The sequence below is a fragment of the Sebastes umbrosus genome, chromosome 1 (assembly GCF_015220745.1).
Source record: "Sebastes umbrosus isolate fSebUmb1 chromosome 1, fSebUmb1.pri, whole genome shotgun sequence".
NCBI classification, from domain to species: domain Eukaryota; kingdom Metazoa; phylum Chordata; class Actinopteri; order Perciformes; family Sebastidae; genus Sebastes; species Sebastes umbrosus.
Genome location: NC_051269.1, coordinates 32,223,701 through 32,245,752, shown reverse-complemented (window position 1 = coordinate 32,245,752; position 22,052 = coordinate 32,223,701). Strand labels below are relative to the sequence as shown.

Sequence of the window (22,052 nt, the reverse complement as noted above, 5' to 3'; positions counted from 1 at the left end):
CCTCAGCACCTCTCAGGGCATGAAGTCATACCTCATATACTGTATGTGACTAATCAGCCATGTTCACCTGCTCCCTCCTGCCTGTCCAGCCTGTCTCTCCGTCCTTTGGGTATAACACAATCACAGAACACACCCACATACACACATGCACGACAAATCCTCACAGACCTGAATGTGAGTGACAGGTCCAATTCTGGAAGGATCTGACGTTAGCTGCAGTATGCACTGTGGAGACATGTCATTTTCACACCCATCACTGTACCCGACATTTAGGGAGAGTGTGATTCTCTCTCTAGAGGAAGCCAGAGAAAAAAAGAGTCTCCTGCTTGGGGGCAAACCACAGAGAAAATATAAAAGAGCTACATGGATGCAGCGCTCCAGTTTTCAGCACTGTAAAATGCAAAATATGCATCTTCAGTATTCATGTCAAGCTGCCATATCCCTGATGCTGCAGCATTATTACAATCTAATCCATGAATCATTTAAAATGTGCACAGGCCCAGACCCAGCCGTCACCATGTCGAGCAAACGTGCCAAGGGAAAGACCACCAAGAAGCGTCCCCAGAGGGCCACCTCCAACGTCTTCGCCATGTTCGACCAGTCTCAGATCCAAGGAGTTCAAAGAGGCGTTCAACATGATCGACCAGAACAGAGACGGTTTCATCGACAAGGAGGATCTGCACGACATGTTGGCCTCTCTGGGTACAGTAGCATCTAATCACTACACTTAGTTTTTATGGCTGTAAGTGTAAAAGCAGAAATATGCCACTGCTTTTAAAGGGCCACTCCACCTATTTTACATGCTTCATACTATATTACGTCGTTTGGGTTCGGAAACTACACATTTATAACAGAAAGTTTATTACAAGCTAGGAGCGAGAAAGACGTGGGCATTTATCAGGGTTGTAAGGAAAGACGATATAGAGCTGCATTATGGGAAAAGTAGGATCAAGTGTTATTGGAGCTGAAAGTCAGGATATCTGATCCTGTTTCTATCTTTCAATGTCTCTCCCAAATTTCCCAACTTTGTGGAAGTGAAATGCTACATCGCTAGAGTATGCCTTTAATTTCCCTTGAATTTGTATATTAAAAAAAAATTAAAAATGTCCAGCCCGTTCTCATTCCCAGAGCGTCAAATCCTTCGGCTTTGTAAGGCTGTCAGCATTTGGACACAAGGCACCCTTAACGCCGGGTGTTCCATTAACTATAATGTAAAACCATCCGCAGCAACAATAAACGCTCCGAGAAAGTGCGCCGGGAGTGTGGTGACGTAGTTTAAAGAGCAAAAAGCCACACACATGGTGGGTGGGAGGGGAGGTGGATGGGCCCAACCAACACAAGGCTTTCCTGTGTGTTAAGTTTCACTTCCACGTTACAATCAGCTGTTCGTTCATGTCCTGTCTTCACAACGTTCAGAGTCATTTTCACTGTACAAATGTAGTAATTTTAAGCCCAACCATGTAGTTCTTCCTAAACCTAATTGTAGGGGTTTTGTTGCCTAATCCTGAAGTGACAGCAAGGGTAACTATAGTTTTTTTTTTTTTTAAAGATTACTTTTTGCCTCTATTGAGAGACAGTGATAGTTATGAAAGGGGGAAAGTGAGGGGAGGACATGCAGCAAAGGGCCGCAGATCAGATTCAAACTCTGGGCCGCTGTAGTAAGGATTCAGCCTTGGTACATGGGGTACCCGCTCTACAAGGTGAGCTACTGGGGCGTCCAATTATAGAGGTTTTGATGGCAAAAATAAAGCGTGACAAAGCGGCGTTATGTGACGAGTTGGGATGGGAATGTGTTGATGCATCTGAAAGGTTCAGAACTGCTGGATTGCATTCTTAATGAGTTAATTCATCCGCAGGTAAGAACCCCTCTGACGAATACCTGGAGGGGATGATGAGCGAAGCACCAGGGCCCATCAACTTCACCATGTTCCTCACCATGTTTGGAGAGAGGCTCAACGGGACGGACCCCGAGGACGTCATCCGCAACGCCTTCGCCTGTTTTGATGAGGAGGGATCTGGTGAGTCAAGTATAAACAGAGTAGTGTATACACAGACCATGGCACTTTCACTAGTCAGTGTTTGGAACTTAAAGGGGACCTATTATGCTTTTGTGCTTTTCCCCTTTCCTTTAGTGTGTTATATAGTTTTTGTGCATGTAAAAGGTCTGTAAAGTTACAAGGTCCACACCAAAGAGAGTTTTTCTCCCCCACAGAAACACTGCTCCTGAACCGCCTGAAATTCCTCGCTTTAAGTCCTGCCTTTTCTTCCGTAACGTGTGATGTCACCGAGTAACACATTTGCATAATTGCTAGTTCAGCACTCTTTCAAAAAAAGCTATTTAGAGCAGAGCTGGAGCAGAGTAAAGAGTTTGGTTCGGTTGGCCAATCACAACAGAGTGTTGCCAGCTGACCAATCAGAGCAGACTGGACTTTTCGGGAGGGAAAGGGGTAGAGGGGAGCTCAAACGGAGCGTTCAGTCAGACGGTGAAAAGAGGTGCTGCAGCACAGCCAGTATGAAAAAAGTAAAGCATTTTTTGAACATTAAAGCACGTAAACATGTTCTAGTAGAAACCCCAAATACAAGCATGCACCTGAAAATAAGCACAATAGGTCCCCTTTAATGGGTGTTATCTGTTTCCAAGGTGTGATCCACGAGGATCATCTGAGGGAGCTGCTGACCACCATGGGCGATCGCTTCACAGATGAAGAGGTGGACGAGCTGTTCCGCGAGGCGCCCATTGACAAGAAGGGCAACTTTAACTATGCAGAGTTCACCCGCATCCTCAAACACGGCGCCAAAGACAAGGATGATGAGTAGAACGAGAGACACCGACTGCACCGCAAATCAATCCCTCGTTCCTACCTCGGAGAGAAATTGAAAGAAAAATGTATCAGTCTTTTATAAAATTGTTTTACAGTTATTTAGATTTAAATATGAAAGGTAGGAGCTTGGGATTCATTTGGGATCCATAAAAATATTTTTGCAATACACCCACTTTTCATCATCTTTGAAGGTTACCATGAAGAGAGGTGTATTTGCATCGCATATAGCTACAAGTCTACTGCGGCTTCAGCCACTTTGACTGCTGGTTGGACGTTTGAGATGCATCAAACATCGTGTGTGCGGAGGTGTTTTTGGACTGTAAGATTCACATACCAGCAATGTTTACCTCTTCTTCCTGCCAATTAGCTACCGCACCTGCACAAGCACTGCAACAAGTCTCCATATCTGCCATATATTTGTATCCCTGTATGCAAGAAACGGATAAAGGAAATTTGATCGTTTTGTTTTAATTAAAAGTGGTGAGTACTTGTGCTTGATGAACTGTTAGCAGAGCTTTTAGTGTAAACTCGTCCTCCCATCAGCTGGTTGTGTGTATTTGTTGAAGGATCAGGTATGTTTTTAGTGTTGTTGAAGGAATTCAGGCTTGAATTGTTGCTCAGGCAAATAAAGTAAAGTTTATTCATGCCAATGACCGCAAAAACAGTGTAGATGTGTGTGTGGGGTGTTTTTGTTCCACGTCTCCTACTTCACCCGCTTACATCATCATCAGTGGGTTTTTTTTTAGCTCTTTGTCCTATCAGTATACTGTACTTTACTCCAACACCATTTTCCAAAGGACTCTAGTTTGAGCTTTATACATGAGGACAAATGCACCAACGTGGATATTTTTTCTTATTTTAAAAGGACCAGTGTGTAACAATTAGGGGGATAATGTACAGCGAGCCGGTCATTGTTGTGAAATAAACCCCTTCAAGGGGACGCAAGACCCCCGAAGCGACGGCATCCTTTCACAACAATGACCGGCTCACTGTACATTATCCCTTTCATAACTTTTTTATTAGATGTAACTTACATTCACTGTCGCTCGATATATTACGTCTGCCTTCCGCAGACTTACAAAAGTATTTGTGATAAAAGACAAACATTACCCGCAACAAAATATGTTTCCTTCCAAACCTTATTGAGAATGCATTTTAATTGTATGGGAACTTAAGACAGGGCTGCCTACATGCTTGGCACATAAGAGAAGTTTCAGCTGGGTGCAATCTGCAACCTCACCACTAGATGCCGCCAAGTCCTAGACACTGCACCTTTAATGTTATCTAAATGTTCACAACTGCAAGTAGTGATAAACTGAAATGAAACTCATTTATCTATTTGAAAAAATAAAACAAAATGTTTGGAAGTACTGTGCAAAATTTGTAGTAAATTGGCTAAAACATGCCATAGCATTATTATGGTGTACGGTCTAAGACCTGCTCTATATATAAAGCGTCTCGAGATAACTTCTGTTATGATTTGACACTATATAAAAATAAATTTAATTGAATTATTATGGGCCTTTTTCACAGCACATTTTGACTTGTCGTAGTAGGAAAAACACAGTTGTTACTAATTACATGAACAATGACTCTCTTCTATGAAAGTGTCCCAGTAATCCATGACAGTGAGCCATGATGACACATTTTGGTTATTCTCACAAAATTAATCAAAACAAACTTTTATAGGCAACAAAAGACTGAAAAGAAATAGCATTTATGAAAAACTGAAGTTTTATTCCTTTGAAATGCTTATACAAAAAACACACATTTAAAGTTTAAGGCATATATTGCACAGACTATTGAGAAGTTTTTATATAAAAAAGGGACAATAGTCCCTCGGTCGTAGGTTTAAGGCACAGCAGCCAGTCATACTGCCAACGGTCAGTCATGATTCACAAAACATTTTTGAATGCATTTGGCTGTAAAGAAACTACATAGTTTGAGATAAAGTTCATGCCAATACAAAAAAACAACAAAAAAAAAAAACATGACCTTCAAAATATTTACATGCAACATCACATTGTCTGATCTGATTGGAGCGTCTAAAAATCACATATAAACCTTGCTATAAAAAAAAAAAAAAAAACCTGCCTGCCTAATCTTTAGCCAGCCATTTCCAGTATATCTCAACCGATAAAGGTGTTGTCACAGTGGCATGATGTAGTTTGAACAATAAAAATATTACTTTAATACTTAGTATTCTACATATGACCCAAGCCTGACATGACCTGTGTAAATTGAGGTATAAATGCACATCAGTCTAGTGAGTACCTGTAACAAAAACAACTAAAACTCTTCCACCGACATCCACAGAGCATTACTGGCAGTGAGGAGGGACAAATGAAACAAAATAGATGTGGAAATACGGGAGGGGAGATGATATCGGTCTTCTCCAACCCCTAACACATGTAGAATGTAACCGTTTGATCTAAACACAATGACACGGGTAAACATGACAGTATTGAAGATTTGATGCACAGTCCTGCTTAGTATTATTCACATAGGAACTTTTCAACATGACGCTACTGATAACAGATGCCCTGATGGCATTCAGCCATATATTGAGGTTTATGCTACGACAGTTTCATGGAAACTACAGCTTTGTGAAGGATTAGAAACTCTAAAGAAACCATTTCTAAAACACAGGTGGAAAGCACTGATGAGGAAAAACTTGAATTCTTATGCTATTGGGAAGAAAAAAAACCAGCAAATGTCAACCATTTGCTTTGCCGAGAGACACTATACGCATCAATTAATTTTTCCACTAGTAAGACATTCAGGTTTGAAATATCATGACCAAATCATAAGGCTCCACATAGACAGCGGAAATCCGGATAATTTATCTATCCCCCAAATACGAGGATCCAATGTTTTAAGTGTTTTGCGCCACAAAAAGAGATAAAACGGCGCCAAGTCTCACAGCAAGTGTAACGTTTCAGTCCAGGAGGTGCAAGAGCTTGATGTCATCACATCACTGAGCTGCTCACCTCTCCACTGACATTGATTTCTGTAACAGAAATCCAATGTGAACCTCTTCCCTCAACAACAATCCCTGAAAATCGGCGCAAGGTCGCAGACGTAGCCGCTTCGCTTTCAGCAAAAAAACACAGAAAAAAATACGTTTTTACAAATCAGGAATGGCAAACAAAGAAACACGCGGTACTTGAGAGCATGTTTTGAGTGGTTGAGATGACAATTCACGAGGGCTGCTGAATCCCCTTAGCTATAAAAAGACAGGAAGACAGGAAGAAGGCGGTGGGTGGGTGTGTGTGTGTGTGTGTGTGTGTGTGTGAGATGGAGACAGACACATCGAGGAGAGTCATTCAATCAGGCTCGCTGCAGTACAATCAATTTCCCTTCTGCTCATCTCCAAAAGAAAAGGGGGAAATGTTAAGAGTAAATACTTAAACAAATCATCTGAATACTATAGAGGACTATGGCGTTGTTGCTGTGCGTGGGAAAAAGAAACTCATGTCCTCCTTTTTATCCCGGAAGGGAATGGATGATAGCCAACGATATCAATGTACATTCAATAAAGTCCAGTACTGCTACTGAAGAGGCTAACTGCTGGTCCTGAAAATGATCAACATTTTGTACAATTAAGGGATATTTTCCTCCTCGTTCATAAACTGTAACGTGGAAAGACGTTTGAAAAGTGGCATCAAAAACTTTGCACAATACATTAAATCTGCGGTGAGGAATGTTTCTTTCGAGAAAATGACATCTAAGTGTGTTTACCAGCAGGTCCCTCTGTCAAAAACAGCATGTTTAAACGATAAAAAAGTTGCTTGAAACAGCAAGTCTCTATAACACCTCATGTTTGCTACGTCACTTTGTCCCAGTTCGTACATCTGATCCCTGTTTTCTGCAGGTACAGGTGTTACTGACAAAAAAGGGGGACTGGTGATGAAGATACATTCTCCTATATACAGTGTTGTCCAGCCAACAGGAATGTTTGGCCTCTCTCCTCCACAGATAATATAGATATATATAAAAAAAAAAAAAAAAAAAAAAAAAGGTGCCAACTTCCAGCTCCTAGTTGACAGTTTCACTGACTGTGTGCAGGCTGTGCTGCGAGCCCCACACTGTGGTGATGGGGGTCTTCACCACTTGGAGAGAACTGGGTTGCCTGGTATCAGCGTGGACCATGCTCCAAACACTGGGCACCACTGCTGGATTCCTCTGTGCACTACTACTAATACTGCTGCTGCTGGTGGTGGTGGAGGAGGAAGGCTGAAGAGGAGGAGCAGTGAGGTGGGAAGCCAGGCCCAGAAGAGGTGTAATCATTGGTGAAGCGGGGAGAGGAGTTGGAGCTTGGGCAGAGGCAAAGACTGGGTTGTGAACGGGGGCTGGAGACAACGCTGCTGCGGTTGAAACCGGCGATGCACATGGAACTGTGACTGGGATTATGGGGGCTTTTTGAAAGTAAAAGACTCTGGGGTCTGTGAACGAGGTGAAGGCTGCAGAAGGAGCAGCTGGAACGAGCGCTACTGTGAGGGATGAAGCCTGAATTGGAGCAGCGACAGAGGTGGGACTCGTGGCAGGGAGGAGGACCGGTGATGGCACCGAGACTGGCCTCGTAGCTGCCACTGATGCACTCGTAGGACATGCGGTGGGCAGTGGAGCTGGATCAGAGCTTGAGGCTGGTGTTGATGGTGAAGCTGGGGTGATGGCAGCTGGTATCTGAGAATTTGGTTGTCCTAAAACTGAGGCGGACACTGGCACTACGGTTGGCAGATGGGCTGCGATGAGCTGAAGCTGGTTTGGGCTGGAGGCTCTAGCGGTGTCCTTCCCCAAAGGGCTCCAGACGACTTTATTCATCAGGAGAGGAGACAGCCTCGAGGCTGGAGCTGAGACTGGTACTGAGGCTGCTAAAGTGAGAGGGAGTGGATCCTTTACTGCAGCTGACACTGGAACAGCCATAGCCTTCTCCATCAGACTCTGCACCCTGGAGGGATCCATGACTTGTTGGCTGTCCTCTGGAGGCGGTGTGGGTCCCATGTCACTGCTGTACGCGCTACACTCTGCCTCCACTGGTTCAGTCTTTACAGCCTCTGTAGGTCTGTTCTGGCTCTCTTGGAGCCTCTTCAGGTTCTCCTGCTCCGCCGCTCTCTGCATAGCTGCATCAACTAGGAGCCTCAAATCGCTGAAGTCCTGGACTGGGAACAGCTCGGGAGGAGTCGGGGGAGGCGTGTTGAAGAGGCCGCCGGTGGGGCTAGCTGCCGTTGTTGTGCTGGTGAGGCAAACCATATTAGCCCCCTGTTCCTCCGCTTCCCTCAGCAGACTTTGTGTGTCCAGCGTCATCAGCGCCTGGACCGAGCCTTCCTTACCAGGGTAGCCCGCTCCGGTCAGGATAGCCGTCGCTGTGTTCCCAAGGAGGTTGAGGTCCAGCGTGGGGGCGGAGCGGATGACAGATGGGCGTAGCTGAGATGAGCCGGTGGAAGAGCTGCTTTCTGGAGAGCTGGCTCCACCTCCGTTAGACGAGTGGCCGTCGCTTTTACCGCCAACCTTGCGGGAGATGGTGAACTTGGTGGGATCTTTGCCATCCTTGCGGAGCAGGTCGGGGAGGAGGCGGCGACGTGCGTTGATGAACCAGTTACATATCTGGGAAGAGAGGAAGAAATTCTGGCGTTAACAACAGAACTGATACTGGCTGCTTACATGGATGTTCTCAGAAACAGACCCACTAAACCGACATCAAAACACTCAATTAGCCAGATCCATAACTCAACCCTTGCATCACATTCACAGATCTAAAAAGGATTCAAGGCCTGTGATTTTAATAACCACCTACACATTTTTCTTCATCTATCTGCACATGAGGCCCTACTTACCCCCCTCTAGTGGGGCAGCCTCCCACACAAGGAAGAAAGAGAGGGAGACACAGACAGAGATGAGAGCCCTCAGACAGCTGGCAATAATGAAGGTCTGAGCTCAAATATGCTGAGCCACAGAGAAGCCAGCCAAAGGCATTCCAGTGGACTGACTACATAACAAGAAACTCTGCTGCTGCCTCATGCTGATCTCTAATGTCTGTTTGTGCCGTGCGTGCCTGTGTGTGTTTGTTGAGAGGGAAAAGAGGAAATGTCCACTTCTGATGCAATGAAGTGAAAAGGGAAGGCTTGGAAAGTCTCATTCTCAGCAGCAGTGTTGTGATACCATCTGTTTGTTGTTTTGCTTTCACTTATTCTGTTGGTTGAGAGGCTGGTGACATGTGTTGGTAAAAAATGTGTTTCACTGTTATGTAAAATCAAAAAGTGATAGCGCACAAGAGTAACACTCATGTAAAAGGTATTATGACTGTAGTTTTAACACTTTTCTTGTGTGCAGCATCAGACTATTATTAATAAATGTAGCCTGATGTGCAGGACACCGTCAGCCTTTTGTGCTACAAGACAAATAAGATCTTAATGATTTGTTACAGTTATTAATAGTAAAACTAATATTCAGCATCCTTAATTCAATTTAAAGCACTGCCTGTTATAAAAATACCAAAAGGGGAACAAACAAAGCATTACAATTCAATGAAACCTACAAAAGTTTGGATTTATAAGTATAATCGATCATAAAATAATGGAAAGGACAGAAAATGTGTCAGAGTTTAAAAATAAAATCCACAGGAAAGCAGAAACAGTGTGTACCACAAGTGTCATTTCCCCTGCCGAGTGCAGAGTGTTTCTAGAAAAACAGAAAATAAAATAGAATAAAATAGAAATCTGCTCCTCACCTGCAGCACAGAGAGGTTGGTCTGGCCTGACAGACTGAGTTTCTCCTGCTCCGACGGGTAGGCGTTGAAGCGGTGCTCGTACAGCCAGCTCCGCAGAGTCTGCACCGCCTCCTTGGGCAGGTTGCCGCGGCGACGCCGCTTCCCGAAGAGCCCCCTTCCCGACAGGTCGAGCGGGGAGCCGTCATCGCTGTCCGACATGGCCGAGGAGTGAAGATCGTCTTCCAGAGCTGATGAAGGAGAGGAGAGTTGTCAGTCATGTTCACGGTTACAGTGTCATTTAGCCAAACTGTTTACATCAAACCTGCTAGTCATTTGGTATAAAGAACTAGTCCTCAGTGTTTTTGTCTTTATTTTGCCATATATTAAGTGTGAGGGAGAAGATTACATCTGGAATAGCTGTATGAATGATGTATGAATGGCTGTGCATTCACCAAGGCTTCTGCACTGAAATTGGGATTTGGTTTGATCCACTTTTATTGCACAAAATTAAACTCACTGATTCGGAACTAAGCAGTGAACAAGTGTACAAACCTCGTCATTTACTTTTAACCTAAATTAAAGTGAGGTTCACGAAAGCTTCGCGGTCTGAACGTAACAATGGCTTTGAGGTTGGAACTTTGTTGTGGTATTTTTTTGGTTGGCCACTGGAGAGAATCTCCCCTCAAAATGGAGCATGCCTGATCCCAGGGGTGGGCCACAGAATGCAGTAAATGTCTTTCTCTGGGGCTGGGTGAAACCTGACCCCCGGGGCAGCGCCTGTCTTCACAAAGAAGATTGTGTGCATATCAACATCACAGTAGCCAGTGGCCCAGGAACCTATTGACCATGCAAAGGAGGCCGTTTTCACCTCATGCCACTTCGGCTCAAGACTGCTGGAGTAGTTGACAAATCTTTTGAATGCTGCATTCCTCAACAATGAGGGAAGTCCTAAACCAATAGAAAAGTGGTGCTGGTGGTGGTGGGGGGGAATAAAAACATACAAATGCAAATGCAGAGCCTTCTCCCCAATTTCTGTAAATGAGCTTCCCCTAGCACCTACAATGATTGTGTTAGAGCAGGGCTGGCCATTGTTGATTTTTTGTGGCACTGTAAGCATATGATTTTTATCCTGATCTATCATTTTGGATGAAATTGTGTGGTCCCATTTAATGATTCTTTGCAAACGAGTAAAAAACATTTGTTTAGTTTGTCAAGTGTCTTGTCTAGGGCTACAACTAAAGATTATTTTCATCGTCGATTATTATTTTGATTAAATTGATTAGTTATTTGTTCTATAAAATGTCAGAAAAATATTCACATTTTATAAACTGGAATCAGAGTTTTGACTTTTTATTCTTAAAAAAAATACTCAAAACGATTAATCGATTATCAAAATAGTTAGCGATTAAATGAATGGTTGACAACTAATCAATTAATTGTTGCAGCTCTAGTATTGATTTCTCTAACATTGTGTTTTTGTTTGCTTTTTAAGGCATACAATTATAAATTCCCATTATTACAGTGAAGGTTACCTCCTCCAGTTTGTGGCTTCAGTTTGTTGCAGAATGAAAATATTGACTTTCATTCATTTGATTTAAATTACTCACACTGATTTATCGATTATGAAAACAGCTGGCGATTAATTCAATAGTCAACAACTAATCGATTAATCATTGCAGCTCTAGTAAAAAACACTTAGTGTCTGAACATCACTTTGATTTTTAAATGGGATTTTTGCATAAATTTGCCATAAAATATTCATATTAATATTGATTTCAGTCATACTATCAGCTCTGTTATATTTCATCAATTTCTGGGTTAAATTTAGTTTAATTTGGTTTAACTGGGTCTGAAAATCCTAAAGTCTCCCATTCATTAGCAACATTCATGTTTGACATCTCAGGTTATCCTGCTTCTAATAACAGTGAGAGAAAGATGGATCATTGGATAGACATACACCCATTTAATGTAAATAAAACAAACAGGGAGTCATATTTAATCAATTTCTGGGTTAAATTAAGTTTAATTTGGTTAAACTGGGTCTGAAAATTTGAAAGTCTGTAAAGCCAGTCTCCCATTCATTAGTGTGACATCTCAGGTTATCCTGCTTCTAATAGCAGTGAAAGAAAGATGGATCATTAGACCACCAGCTCTGTTAAAACTCTTAAGAGAAGAGTCATAATAAAATCAATTTCTGGGTTAAATTGAGTTTAATTTGGTTAAACTGGGTCTCTGAGTCTCCCATTCATTAGCAACATTAATGTTTGACATCTCAGGTTATCCTGCTTCTAATAAACAATGAGAGAAAGATGGATAATTTTAAAGACATTTTTAGATTTAGAAATTTATCAGAAGCTATTTAAACCCATTCAATGTAAATAAAACAAACAAACCGAGGCAGATTTGTGGACAGATGTTGGCTTAGTTAGTACATTGTGTCACATCAGCAGCAACAGCTAGCCTAATAACAGTGAGAGAAAGATGGATCATTGGATAGACATTTTTAAAGATTTTTATCAGAAGCCATTTACACCCATTCAATGTTAATAAACCAAACAAACCAAGGCAGATGTGTGGCCAGATGTTACCTTAGTTAGTACATTGTGTCACATCAGCAACAACAAGCAGACAGACAGGCAGCCTATGGGGGCAAACCAAACAACTTTTGTTGTTTACCAAATGCCTGCTCTGCTACTCTACCTACATACATACAAACTGGCAAATCTTAGTTAAGTGGTGATAGTATTTAGTCTGTTATTTTAAATAAATGGATAAATAAGTTTTGAGGCTCAACAGTGAAAACTAAAAAACTTCACGACGGTTAACGTTTAGAATGTGTTCGTTCCAAACATCAACTGCTGTTGATGTTTGGAACGAACACATTCTTTTATCAAACACTAAAAAAGGGCGCTGTGATAACGCTTTAAAAACAAGACAAAACCGAGGAGCTACTCGGTAAATTAGCCCATCTGGAGCAGCACACAAAACAAAGGAGAGCAGGCAGGAAAGAAAGCACATTACAGCCTCCTCCCGCATGTCACCGCGCCGCCAGATGGACACCACCACCACCATGCTGCTGCTGCTGCTGCTGCTGCCTCCAGATAACTAGCTGATATCCCTCCAAAATGTGGAGCACAAACACACACACGACACGCTGCATTTGCTCGCAACAAAAAGCCCCAAATACCAGGATAAAAACACACCACACAGTGATAAAACACACGACGCCGCTTACCTCGTTTGAAAGCTTTCATTCTTTGTTGATGAACACGCAGCTGTCCAAGTTGCTCTGTACAAAGAGTCGGTTCTTCTGGAAGAAAAGCTGAAGGTGTTGCGCTTCTTTTTGTTGTAATTTCTATTTAAATACCTCGCTTAAGGTGTTCTTCTGCTGCATGAAAAGGTTTCTCCGTTTCCATGTTACTCTCCTCTTCGCTTTCTTTCTTTCTTTGCCAAGATAAATGTTTCGCTTGTTCCCTTTTTACCTGCACACAGCGGCAGCCAGCTCTCTATGTGCCTGTCTTGACAGTTAGATCCCGCCCTCTTTAGCAGCTCTCAGCCAATCACAGCGCTCTGTGACGCCCTCCTGGTGCAGCTGTCAGCCAATCAGAGCGCTCCGAGCAGACAGCAGACTGTGAGTGACGGTGACGAGAGAGAAGCCTTTCATTCAAAGTACTCAGCAGACAGGCATTCAAATGCTTATTTTGGGTGTATTGTTATGTTTATTACACATCGACACAAGCCTGTAATAGAAATAGACCCATAGTGATGTTTTGTAGCCGTAGTGGTGTTTTTTTCTGTGGGGAGGCTTCTACGTAACGTTGAAGCCAAAATGTTCTTGTTACATAAATCATAAAGCGTCGACTGGTGACCGCATTGGAGCAGCTCATAACACACAATTAACCAAGTTACTGAGACTCCACACTGCATGCCTGGAGTCATTTATGATGTAATATTAATTCTACAGTTGGTTTATAGACTCCAGGCTTATAATATGTGTTGGGATGCGATTAATTCCCCAGGTTACTGCAAGATAGCATCATAATAACTGCAATTTACCTGTTGTAATCAACCTTAAAGTGGCAGTATATTTTTGGCATCATTGTGCATTCATAATAACCTTGGAGCATATTGTAATTCAAGTGTTCTGAGAGAAAACTAGACTTCTGCATCTCCTCATGGCTCTGTTTTTCAGGCTTTAAAGGTCCCATATCATGCTTATTTTCAGGATCATACTTGTATTTTGTGTGTCTAGTAGAACATGTTGACATGCTCTAAAATGGTGACCGCATTGGAGCAGCTCATAAACACAATTAACCAAGTTACTTCGACTCACACTGCATGCCTGGAGTCATTTATGATGTAATCATTTATTGAGACATCAATTCTACAGTTGGCTAATAATCTGGCAAAACTGTCGTCTCATCAATATACATGTTGTATTTTTATATTTTATATTGTATTATCTTTTATATATATATATTTTTTTGTATTTATATTGCACTATCTCTTTTTTTTATTGTATTATCCTTTTTAGCACCTATGGGATTGTCACAATCTAATTTTGTTGCACTACACAATGACAATAAAGGGCTTGAATCTTGAATCTTGAATATGTGTTGGGATAGAATTAATTCCTGTCTGGGAGATTCCCCAAGTTACTGCAAGATAGCATCATAATAACTGTAATTTTACCTGTTGTAACCGAAATTAAAGTGACAGTATAGGCAGTATATTTTTGGCATCATTGGGGAAAAAAATTCTAATAATCTTTCAGCATATTGTAATTCGAGTGTTCTGAGAGGAAACTTCTGCACCTTCTCATGGCTCTGTTTTCAGGCTTTAAAGGTCCCATATCAGGCTTATTTTCAGGACCATACTTGTATTTTGTGTTTCTAGTAGAACATGTTGACATGCTGTAATGTTAAAAAAAACACTTTATTTTCCTCATACTGTCGGCCTGAATATGCCTTTATTCACCGTCTGTCTGAAACACTCCATTTTAGCGCATTTTGACGGAATTGCAATGTTCTTGTTACATAAATCATAAAGCGTTGACTGGTTGACCGCATTGGAGCAGCTCATAAACACAATTAACCAAGTTACTTTGACTCACACTGCATGCCTGGAGTCATTTCTGATGTAACATCAACTCTACAGTTGGTTTATTGACTCCAGGCTAATATGTGTTGTGATGCAATTAATTCCTGTCTGGGAGATTCCCCCAAGTTACTGCAAGATAGCATCATAATAACTGCAATTTTACCTTTTGTAATCAACCTTAAAGTGGCAGTAGGTAGTATATTTTTGGCATCATTGTGCAAAAACTCCATAATAACCCTTCAGCATGCTGTAATTCAAGTGTTCTGAGAGAAAACTAGACTTCTGCACCTCCTCATGGCTCTGTTTTCAGACATTAAAAAATCTAGGCTGTGACGGGAGACTTTGGTGCATTTCAGAGAGAGAGCGTTCCTACTGGCTGTTCATTCAGAGGAGGCAGCTGTCAATCACTCGCAAACTCTGATCAAACGGTCAGACTAGGTAGCGCTGATCAAATATGAATCAATATTACTAGTAATACTAGTAGTTACTCATATTACTTAGTGTACTGTTTAGCTGTAAAATGAGAAAGTTTGCTCCGGCTGGTGGGCGGTGCTTGGTATTTCCTTAACTGATTCCAACGGGTCACAAACTTTCTCATTTTACAGCTAAACAGTACACTACAAGATGTTTCTGAAAACATTTGAGGCGAGAAATAAACATTACAGTAACAGAATATTGATTCATATTTGATCAGCGCTGCCTAGTTTGACCGTTTCATCGGAGTTTCGTGAGTGATTGACAGCTGCTCAGAGACGGCAGGCTCCAGCTCGGTTCTGATTAGTTGTTTTCCTCCAGTCTGTGAAATCTTGCCAATGCCATTAGGAGCAATGGAGGACAAAGAGGAACAGGATTTTTCATGCACTACTGTCAGGATATAGTGACCGTTTTATAAAAATAACTTTTTAAAATCATATTTGCTCCATTTCTACCCACTGTAGCTTTAAAGGGGAGCTACGCCCATTTTCAAAATTCATACATGTTATTCTGACTGACTAAGACAGTCCAAAAAAAATATAAGTAAACATGAACAACTCTCTCCCAAATTCAAAAACTAGAGTGCTAAAACTCAAATCTGTGATGTCATAAGATGTTTTGTGTCCAAATATACCTTCTGTCACAGCTTCTGCTCTGAGGCTAGGAAGGGGAGCGCAAAGCAAAAGGCAAAAAAAAAAAAATGCATATCATTGACACAGATTTTTAAGTTATAATTAAATTCTATCAGGTTTTGAAAACAATAACAAACAATATGCAGTATAGTATATCTAAAAATAGTCACAAACAATCATCTTCTCACCAAACAGCTTCAAAAAAGTACTAAACAAATACAACCATGATGATTTTTTTGAGAAAGTATCGTGTGCATTTTATTGAATGTTACGTCTCTCCATTATACATCTGAACAACCTTGAAATAGTATAAATAGATCTACAGCATTGTAAAAGATGAAGATTCTCAGTCTATATTTACAGAAAACAACTTTAAGAAGCACAGGGGGGGAGAAATGCAAGATTATTAGTTTTAATTTTAATATCAAAGAACCCCTTTTACTCAGTATTGCACATATACTTTAAATGTTACCAGAGTATAGTGACAAAGGATCTAGGTAAATCTCATTTTTATGAACAACACACCCTCTCACTCACAACTTTGTCTCACAACCCTTACCGTGTACTAAACCCCACAAACCCCGAACATACAAATAGCCTATAGATTATTATACTGAACACTTCCTATTCTTTAAAATATGTGCTTGCTTCATAAAATATTTGTTCTAGTATTTTTACGGACACTTTTTGCTATCATCATCTCCAGTGGTACGAGCTCTTCCCCTCACCCCTTTCCCTGTTTCATGCCCGACTCAGTGGAACAAAGCACAGATGCTAATGACTTTTTTGCAAGCAGGCCTTTGGACTGCTGTATGGGAGTGGATTTACTGGTATCCCAGCGGAGGTATACTCTAAACTTTTCCCCCCTCAGTCCTGGAATGCAGAAAAATTCATAAAAACAATCTTATAGGGTAGCTAAACTTTATATATTGTGTGATTTCAAACCCATTTTAGAGGGAAAAAAGTGAAAAATGGAAAAAGTGGTACATTTTGGAGAAACACTGCAAATGATGAACTCAATTTCCTCTTTTTTCCTCACATTTATGGGTGATAACTTATTCTACCAACTTCCCTATTGTGGTTGAAGGAGGCACATTTAAGAGTTGAACACAAGATAGCTCTATCGAAACAAGCCACTGCTTAAGCAAATATGACAGTTTGACTTTGAAAGGGCAGATCCATCAGACCCATATGGGGGACCATTATCACCCTGAAATCAATGGCTTTACAACAATACCCCCCCACCCCCCACCCCTCCGCCCACACAGTGCAGCTGTTTGGATCATTGATAACCCAACCCAGGAAATAGACCAAGGTGTGTCCCAGTGATACCTGTGCAAATTGGAGGTAAGCCTTATTAATGTATGAGATGCGCTCTCTTTTCTCTCTTTAAGTATGTCACTCACATCTCTTGGTGTTTTACACGCCCAAGTTTTAGCGGGCTGGAAAAGCGCTGCGATGGTTAGATCAACTTTCTCTCTGTGTTCCTGCCCTCCTTCCCTCAGCGTACTTCAGATGCCACATTGTGTTTGATCTGTCAGAATACAGTTTTGTGTGAGGAAGGTTGACAGACAGCAGGATTTGGGCCTGAAAATGTTGCAAATGGGGGAAAAAAAAGAAAATGTTCTAAATATAAAAAATACTCTGGCAGTGGTTGCATAATGGGAACGATATTTAAATGTAGTTTTTGCAATACATTGCATTAGCTACATTATTCAAGGCTTATTACACGGCTTTGTTGAATACTAGATTCTGATTGGTCAATCATGGCGGTCTGTTATTTCTTTATAGCAGACTGTTGCTATGTATAACAGACTGTTGCTATGGGCGCACTTCTGATGTCGGACTCTGGAGGATGGTTTTTGTGTCACATCATTGATTTCTTAAGTAAGTTACCATGTTATAAGTAGGGAAGCACGGATACCGGATCGGATATCGGGCCGATACTGACTCAAATAGCTGGATCAGGTATCAGTGACAATGGGGCTGATCTATTCAAGTCAATTCTATGTTTATATGCTATATACTTTATATACTGGAATTTCAATTCCTGTTTCAGTTTTGACCAGTTTGCTGCTGCATTAAAAAGGTTTCCACCTGAATTGTAATTCCTGTTAATTTTGAGGATTTTTTTGCCAAGTTGTTTGTGTACGATTTATTATTTAAATAATAAATAACAAGTTGAAGAAGATTAATTATATGCATATCACATAGATGCAAGGCTATCAGAACAGCGTCAGTAAAGAAAAAGGTAATGTAACTGAACACTACTCCATGCCACAGTATTTCTATTGACTGTTTCGATCCTGCTTGTATGTTAGTCAGGTCAAAATATTTGAAAAAGTGTTTGATTGGTGTGTGGTTACCACTTTTTCAAACATTTTAGTCCAAGCAGGATCGAAACGTAGTCAATAATAAATAACAATTGACTAAATTTATATTAAGTATTCTATTTGTTACATTTTGTCTTACAAAGTTAAGAAAGCCATGTTAAGTCAGGCGTGATGTTGTCTTACACATTAAAGAATGATCCTAGTCACTTCCACACAGTGAGGCATACAGCTTAATTAAACACTGGTGATCAGTACTCGGTATCGGCCGATACCTAAAGCCCAAGTATCGCTATCGGGACTGAAAAAGTCGGATTGGTGCATTTTGATTAATAAGCGGGATAATGTACAGTTAGCCAGTCATTGTTGTGAAATAAACCCTGTCGCGTCGAGGCTTCATTCACAACAATGACCGGCTCGCTGTACATTATCCCTTACTTATTCATTCTTAAGACTGAATAATCAATATCCATGACATTAAGATCATTAAAATGTGTCAATTACATTATTTTTGACATTTGTGGAGAACTGGGAGACACCTAAATTGACAACACAAAGCTTATTTCAGAAAAACAACTTGTCAGACACACAACTTGTTCCCGGCAGTCACAAATCAAATCAAGCCAACGACCTGAGATCAAGTCAAACAAAAGGCCTTCAGGTGTTAACGATGCTATTCACCCGCTAAAACAGACGAGGGAGGGGGGGGGGGGCATTGACAGCAACCAGGGAACAGACTATCGACACCCCTGAGCCATTTTCCTCACTGAGAGTCATCCCCAGCCGGCAAACACAACAGGCAAACAAAGGCCCGCCATCAAGAGAAAGCTCCTACCAAGATAGAGAAGATAGAGAGTGAGAACGGTGGTCATCAACCTTTTTCTCTTCAAAGCCTCAGGCTGAATTTTTGGGTCACAGTGGGTGAGGAAGAGCAACGACATTGTAATCGTTTAACATAACCAATTAGGAAGGGGAAGTTAGGTTTGCTTAGCATTTGGAAGAAATAAAATGTGAGTGGAAGACAGGAGAACAACTGCGGTTAATGTAAGGCATGTTGACTTTATGGCTGGATGTGTACTGTAAAGCGAAATAATGATAAACCAAGAGGCCTCTTTGTTTTGGCTTCAAATGAGACAGTCTGTAAATAATGTGTAATCTATACAATGTGTCCCCTTTATGCAAAACAGGGCAGGCTGAATGCCTTTTCATTGTATGCATATGGTACACAACAATGTACTGTATACTGGGTTGAAAATGAACCACTGTTGCCCTCTAGAGGCCAGAAATGAAACATTTCAAGATGTGAGTTTCTAGGGTGAGAAAGGGAGGGGTACTGCTCCTGATTAGTCAGTATTGTTGTAGTGATGGGCAGTAGCTTTTGGGTGTGTGCACATCAAAATGTTAAACCTGTAATACATGCGGCGCTCTCGCTACACTCCGCTCTGTTTTTCACAGTAAGCGCTTTTACTGTTGAGCTCCCTGCTGCTGACATTTAAATACGTCAGATGAATTTTAAACAGTGAATTCATCTTTGGCTTATGCAGTCTTCCATTAGAAAAAAAAGAAAGAAAAGCAAGCAGCATTTAATAAATGATGAAAACACAATGACTAATGTATGTAATGCTTTAATTAAATATTTTTTCTTTGATTTAAAAAAAAGTGCAGGTACTTGAGGGGAAACAATAATAACTAAGATTGATTTTGAGTGATGGGAGGCAAAATAAACCAAAAAATGCTTATGGAATCATCGTATAAAAATAAGCCCAGAAACAATAACACAATGTTACCCTGCACACTCAGCCTGCTGCGTTACTTCAATAAAAGCCCTAGATTAATTTGAGATGTATGAGTTGAATGCTAAGTGAGGTTAATAAAAGCACTTAAAGAAGCATTAAACAAACAGATGGAACAAAAAAATCCTGACTGAAATATTCACATATCTGCAGCACAAACATGAAAAAACCCAAAGTTAGTGGGACAGAGATTAAAAAAAAAAAAAGAGTTGAAGACGTTTTCCCTACAAAGAAAATATTATTCATTAAATCGTGGCCACTGACATTCTGATCCTCATGCTTGGTCATCATTAATATCGGGATGTGCTTTCATTAAAAACCATTAAGAAACTAAACTTTACAGATTCCCACCAGTGATTCAAATCTTTGACACAAGAACATTTTGAAGGACACACACAAGAGTTAGGAACTATATAAATACCCCTTCCAATCGGACTTTCAGTTTCATCATACCAAAAATATTCATAATAACCAGATCTAAATGGATTTTATACAAAACAAAAGGATGAGTAAAGTAAACAAATAAATACAAGGAAGACATACATAGGTGTGAGTTTGTAGTGTGCGTGTGTGTGTGAGTGCAGTGGATGTGGGCAGTGTGTGTGTGTGCGTGTGTGTGATGGCCACAAGGCGGTGTTGTGCAAAGCTACAAGATGGCCAATGATCTGGGAAGAGAGGAGGACAATGGGAGACAGAAGAGCGTTAATGTTTGCCTTCTTCTGTCCACTTAATAGATCTTATAGCCAAGATAGAGGAATATTTAAAACAGTCTTCATATAGATTCTTTAGGATATAATTGTCATAATAGCAATACCTTCATTAACAATTTTATGATATCAAGAGTAGGAACAAGAAAATGACAAAGTTCATCAGCTGAGGTTTTCAATGGCAGCCTCGAATGAGGAGTCTCCTGCTTCATTGTCTGTCGAGTCCACAAAAGTTCAATTTTCTGCTTTGTTAAATAAGAGTTTGATGCCACCAGGACCAGCCTATAACTGTATGTGTGTGTGTGTGTGTGGAAATGGCCAAATCCACGCCCAACCCAATCAATCTGATCTCTCCACCTCTCCACCTCCATCCATCTGTACTCATTTGCATTGCAAAAGTTCTGCTCTCCTTTTCCCAGGTATTCCAGCAACACTTATCTGTCCTTTTGATCCAACCCTATTTCCTCTGTCTCTCTCAGAGGCGAGTCTGGGCCTCTGGGACGTAGATTTCGATGCTGTCCGCGCTCTCCGTGGCGGAGTTCTGGCGAAACGAGGCAGCCTTTTTGGCAGCCAGAAGACGCTTGCGAGCCTCGTGTCTCTGCTTCTCTGCTGAGGCCGACGAAGAGGTGGACGAGGAGTCCGCACTCTTCTCGCGGCCCAGCGATGGTCGTCCCTTACCGGGCTTCTTTGACGCCGGGGCGGCCTCCTTCTCCTCGTCCTGTAGCGTTGGGAGTGATGAAACATGACAGACGGAAGAGAAAAGACAGACACAAGACAATGAGAGAATGTAATGTGGAAACTGTCTTCAAGAGGTTCTATTAAAGTCTAGGCAGGTTTTGCAAGACAGGACTTTGACAAAGACATTATGACAATGCAGATTGTTTTCGTTAAAAGGTTGAAAACAGAAAATCTCGGACGGGTAGACATTTGGTAAAAACAGGCAAACATTGAGAGAAAAAAAACAGTCATTTATATGACAATTTTTGGAGACATGAAATGGTAACATGAATTAATGGTCACATTGGATCAAACTTAAAAAACAGTAAAGGGATCACAAGACACACAGTCAATGCATTTGCATTGCAAAGCAACATAAAGCAAGAACACCTCAGATCCATAAACTTGACGCACACGTAAATATAGAAAGACAAACCACCGACCACAGAGCGAGAGAGAGAGAGAGACAATGACAGACACACGAACACAAGCAAAGACATTTAAACAGAGAAAGAGAAAAAGCAAGACTGCATTCTGTCACATGATCAAGTGCATCTTAGCCATGCTCCACTGCAACCAGCATGCATGCTCAAAGCAGGGCTTCACATTTAAAAAAACACACCAACGACAGCCCTCTTTGAGATGACTTTTTTTTCCATGCATGCCTAAAAGGGATCTCTCTGGCCCCTTTGTATCGGACGGGGAAGCCATGTTAAGGAGTTCATCCCACGCAGGGGGAAGGAGGTAAAAAAGAGTGGGAGAAATGGT

General features: G+C 41.3%; 3 protein-coding genes across 9 annotated transcripts in view; 1 reads left to right on the top strand and 2 right to left on the bottom strand.

Moving 5' to 3' along the window:
• Positions 1-495: 495 nt before the first annotated feature.
• myl9b (myosin, light chain 9b, regulatory) lies at positions 496-3,491 on the top strand. The gene is given in 4 exon segments (XM_037764503.1): positions 496-613; positions 615-702; positions 1,857-2,018; positions 2,642-3,491. Coding segments are annotated over 4 exon segments (522 nt in total). The 5' UTR covers positions 496-517; the 3' UTR covers positions 2,818-3,491.
• A 1,045-nt stretch (positions 3,492-4,536) lies between these two features.
• LOC119485104 (proline-rich protein 36-like) lies at positions 4,537-14,003 on the bottom strand. The gene is made up of 4 exons (XM_037764414.1): positions 12,899-14,003; positions 12,767-12,820; positions 9,553-9,779; positions 4,537-8,429 (listed from the first exon to the last, which is right to left on the bottom strand). Exons 1-4 carry the CDS (start codon positions 12,945-12,947, stop codon positions 6,861-6,863), a joined length of 1,899 nt encoding a protein of 632 aa, XP_037620342.1. The 5' UTR covers positions 12,948-14,003; the 3' UTR covers positions 4,537-6,860.
• Positions 14,004-19,676: 5,673 nt separating this feature from the next.
• Positions 19,677-22,052, bottom strand: part of dlgap4b (discs, large (Drosophila) homolog-associated protein 4b) — a 136,574-nt gene continuing 134,198 nt past the window's right edge. For 6 of the 7 annotated variants that reach the window (XM_037764325.1, XM_037764324.1, XM_037764346.1 and 3 more), the window contains one exon: positions 19,677-21,285. In XM_037764325.1, the coding sequence (XP_037620253.1) occupies positions 21,043-21,285 (243 nt within the window). In that variant the 3' untranslated portion in view covers positions 19,677-21,042. The remainder of the gene's footprint in view (positions 21,286-22,052) is intronic. The other variant, XM_037764354.1, reaches the window with a different exon arrangement.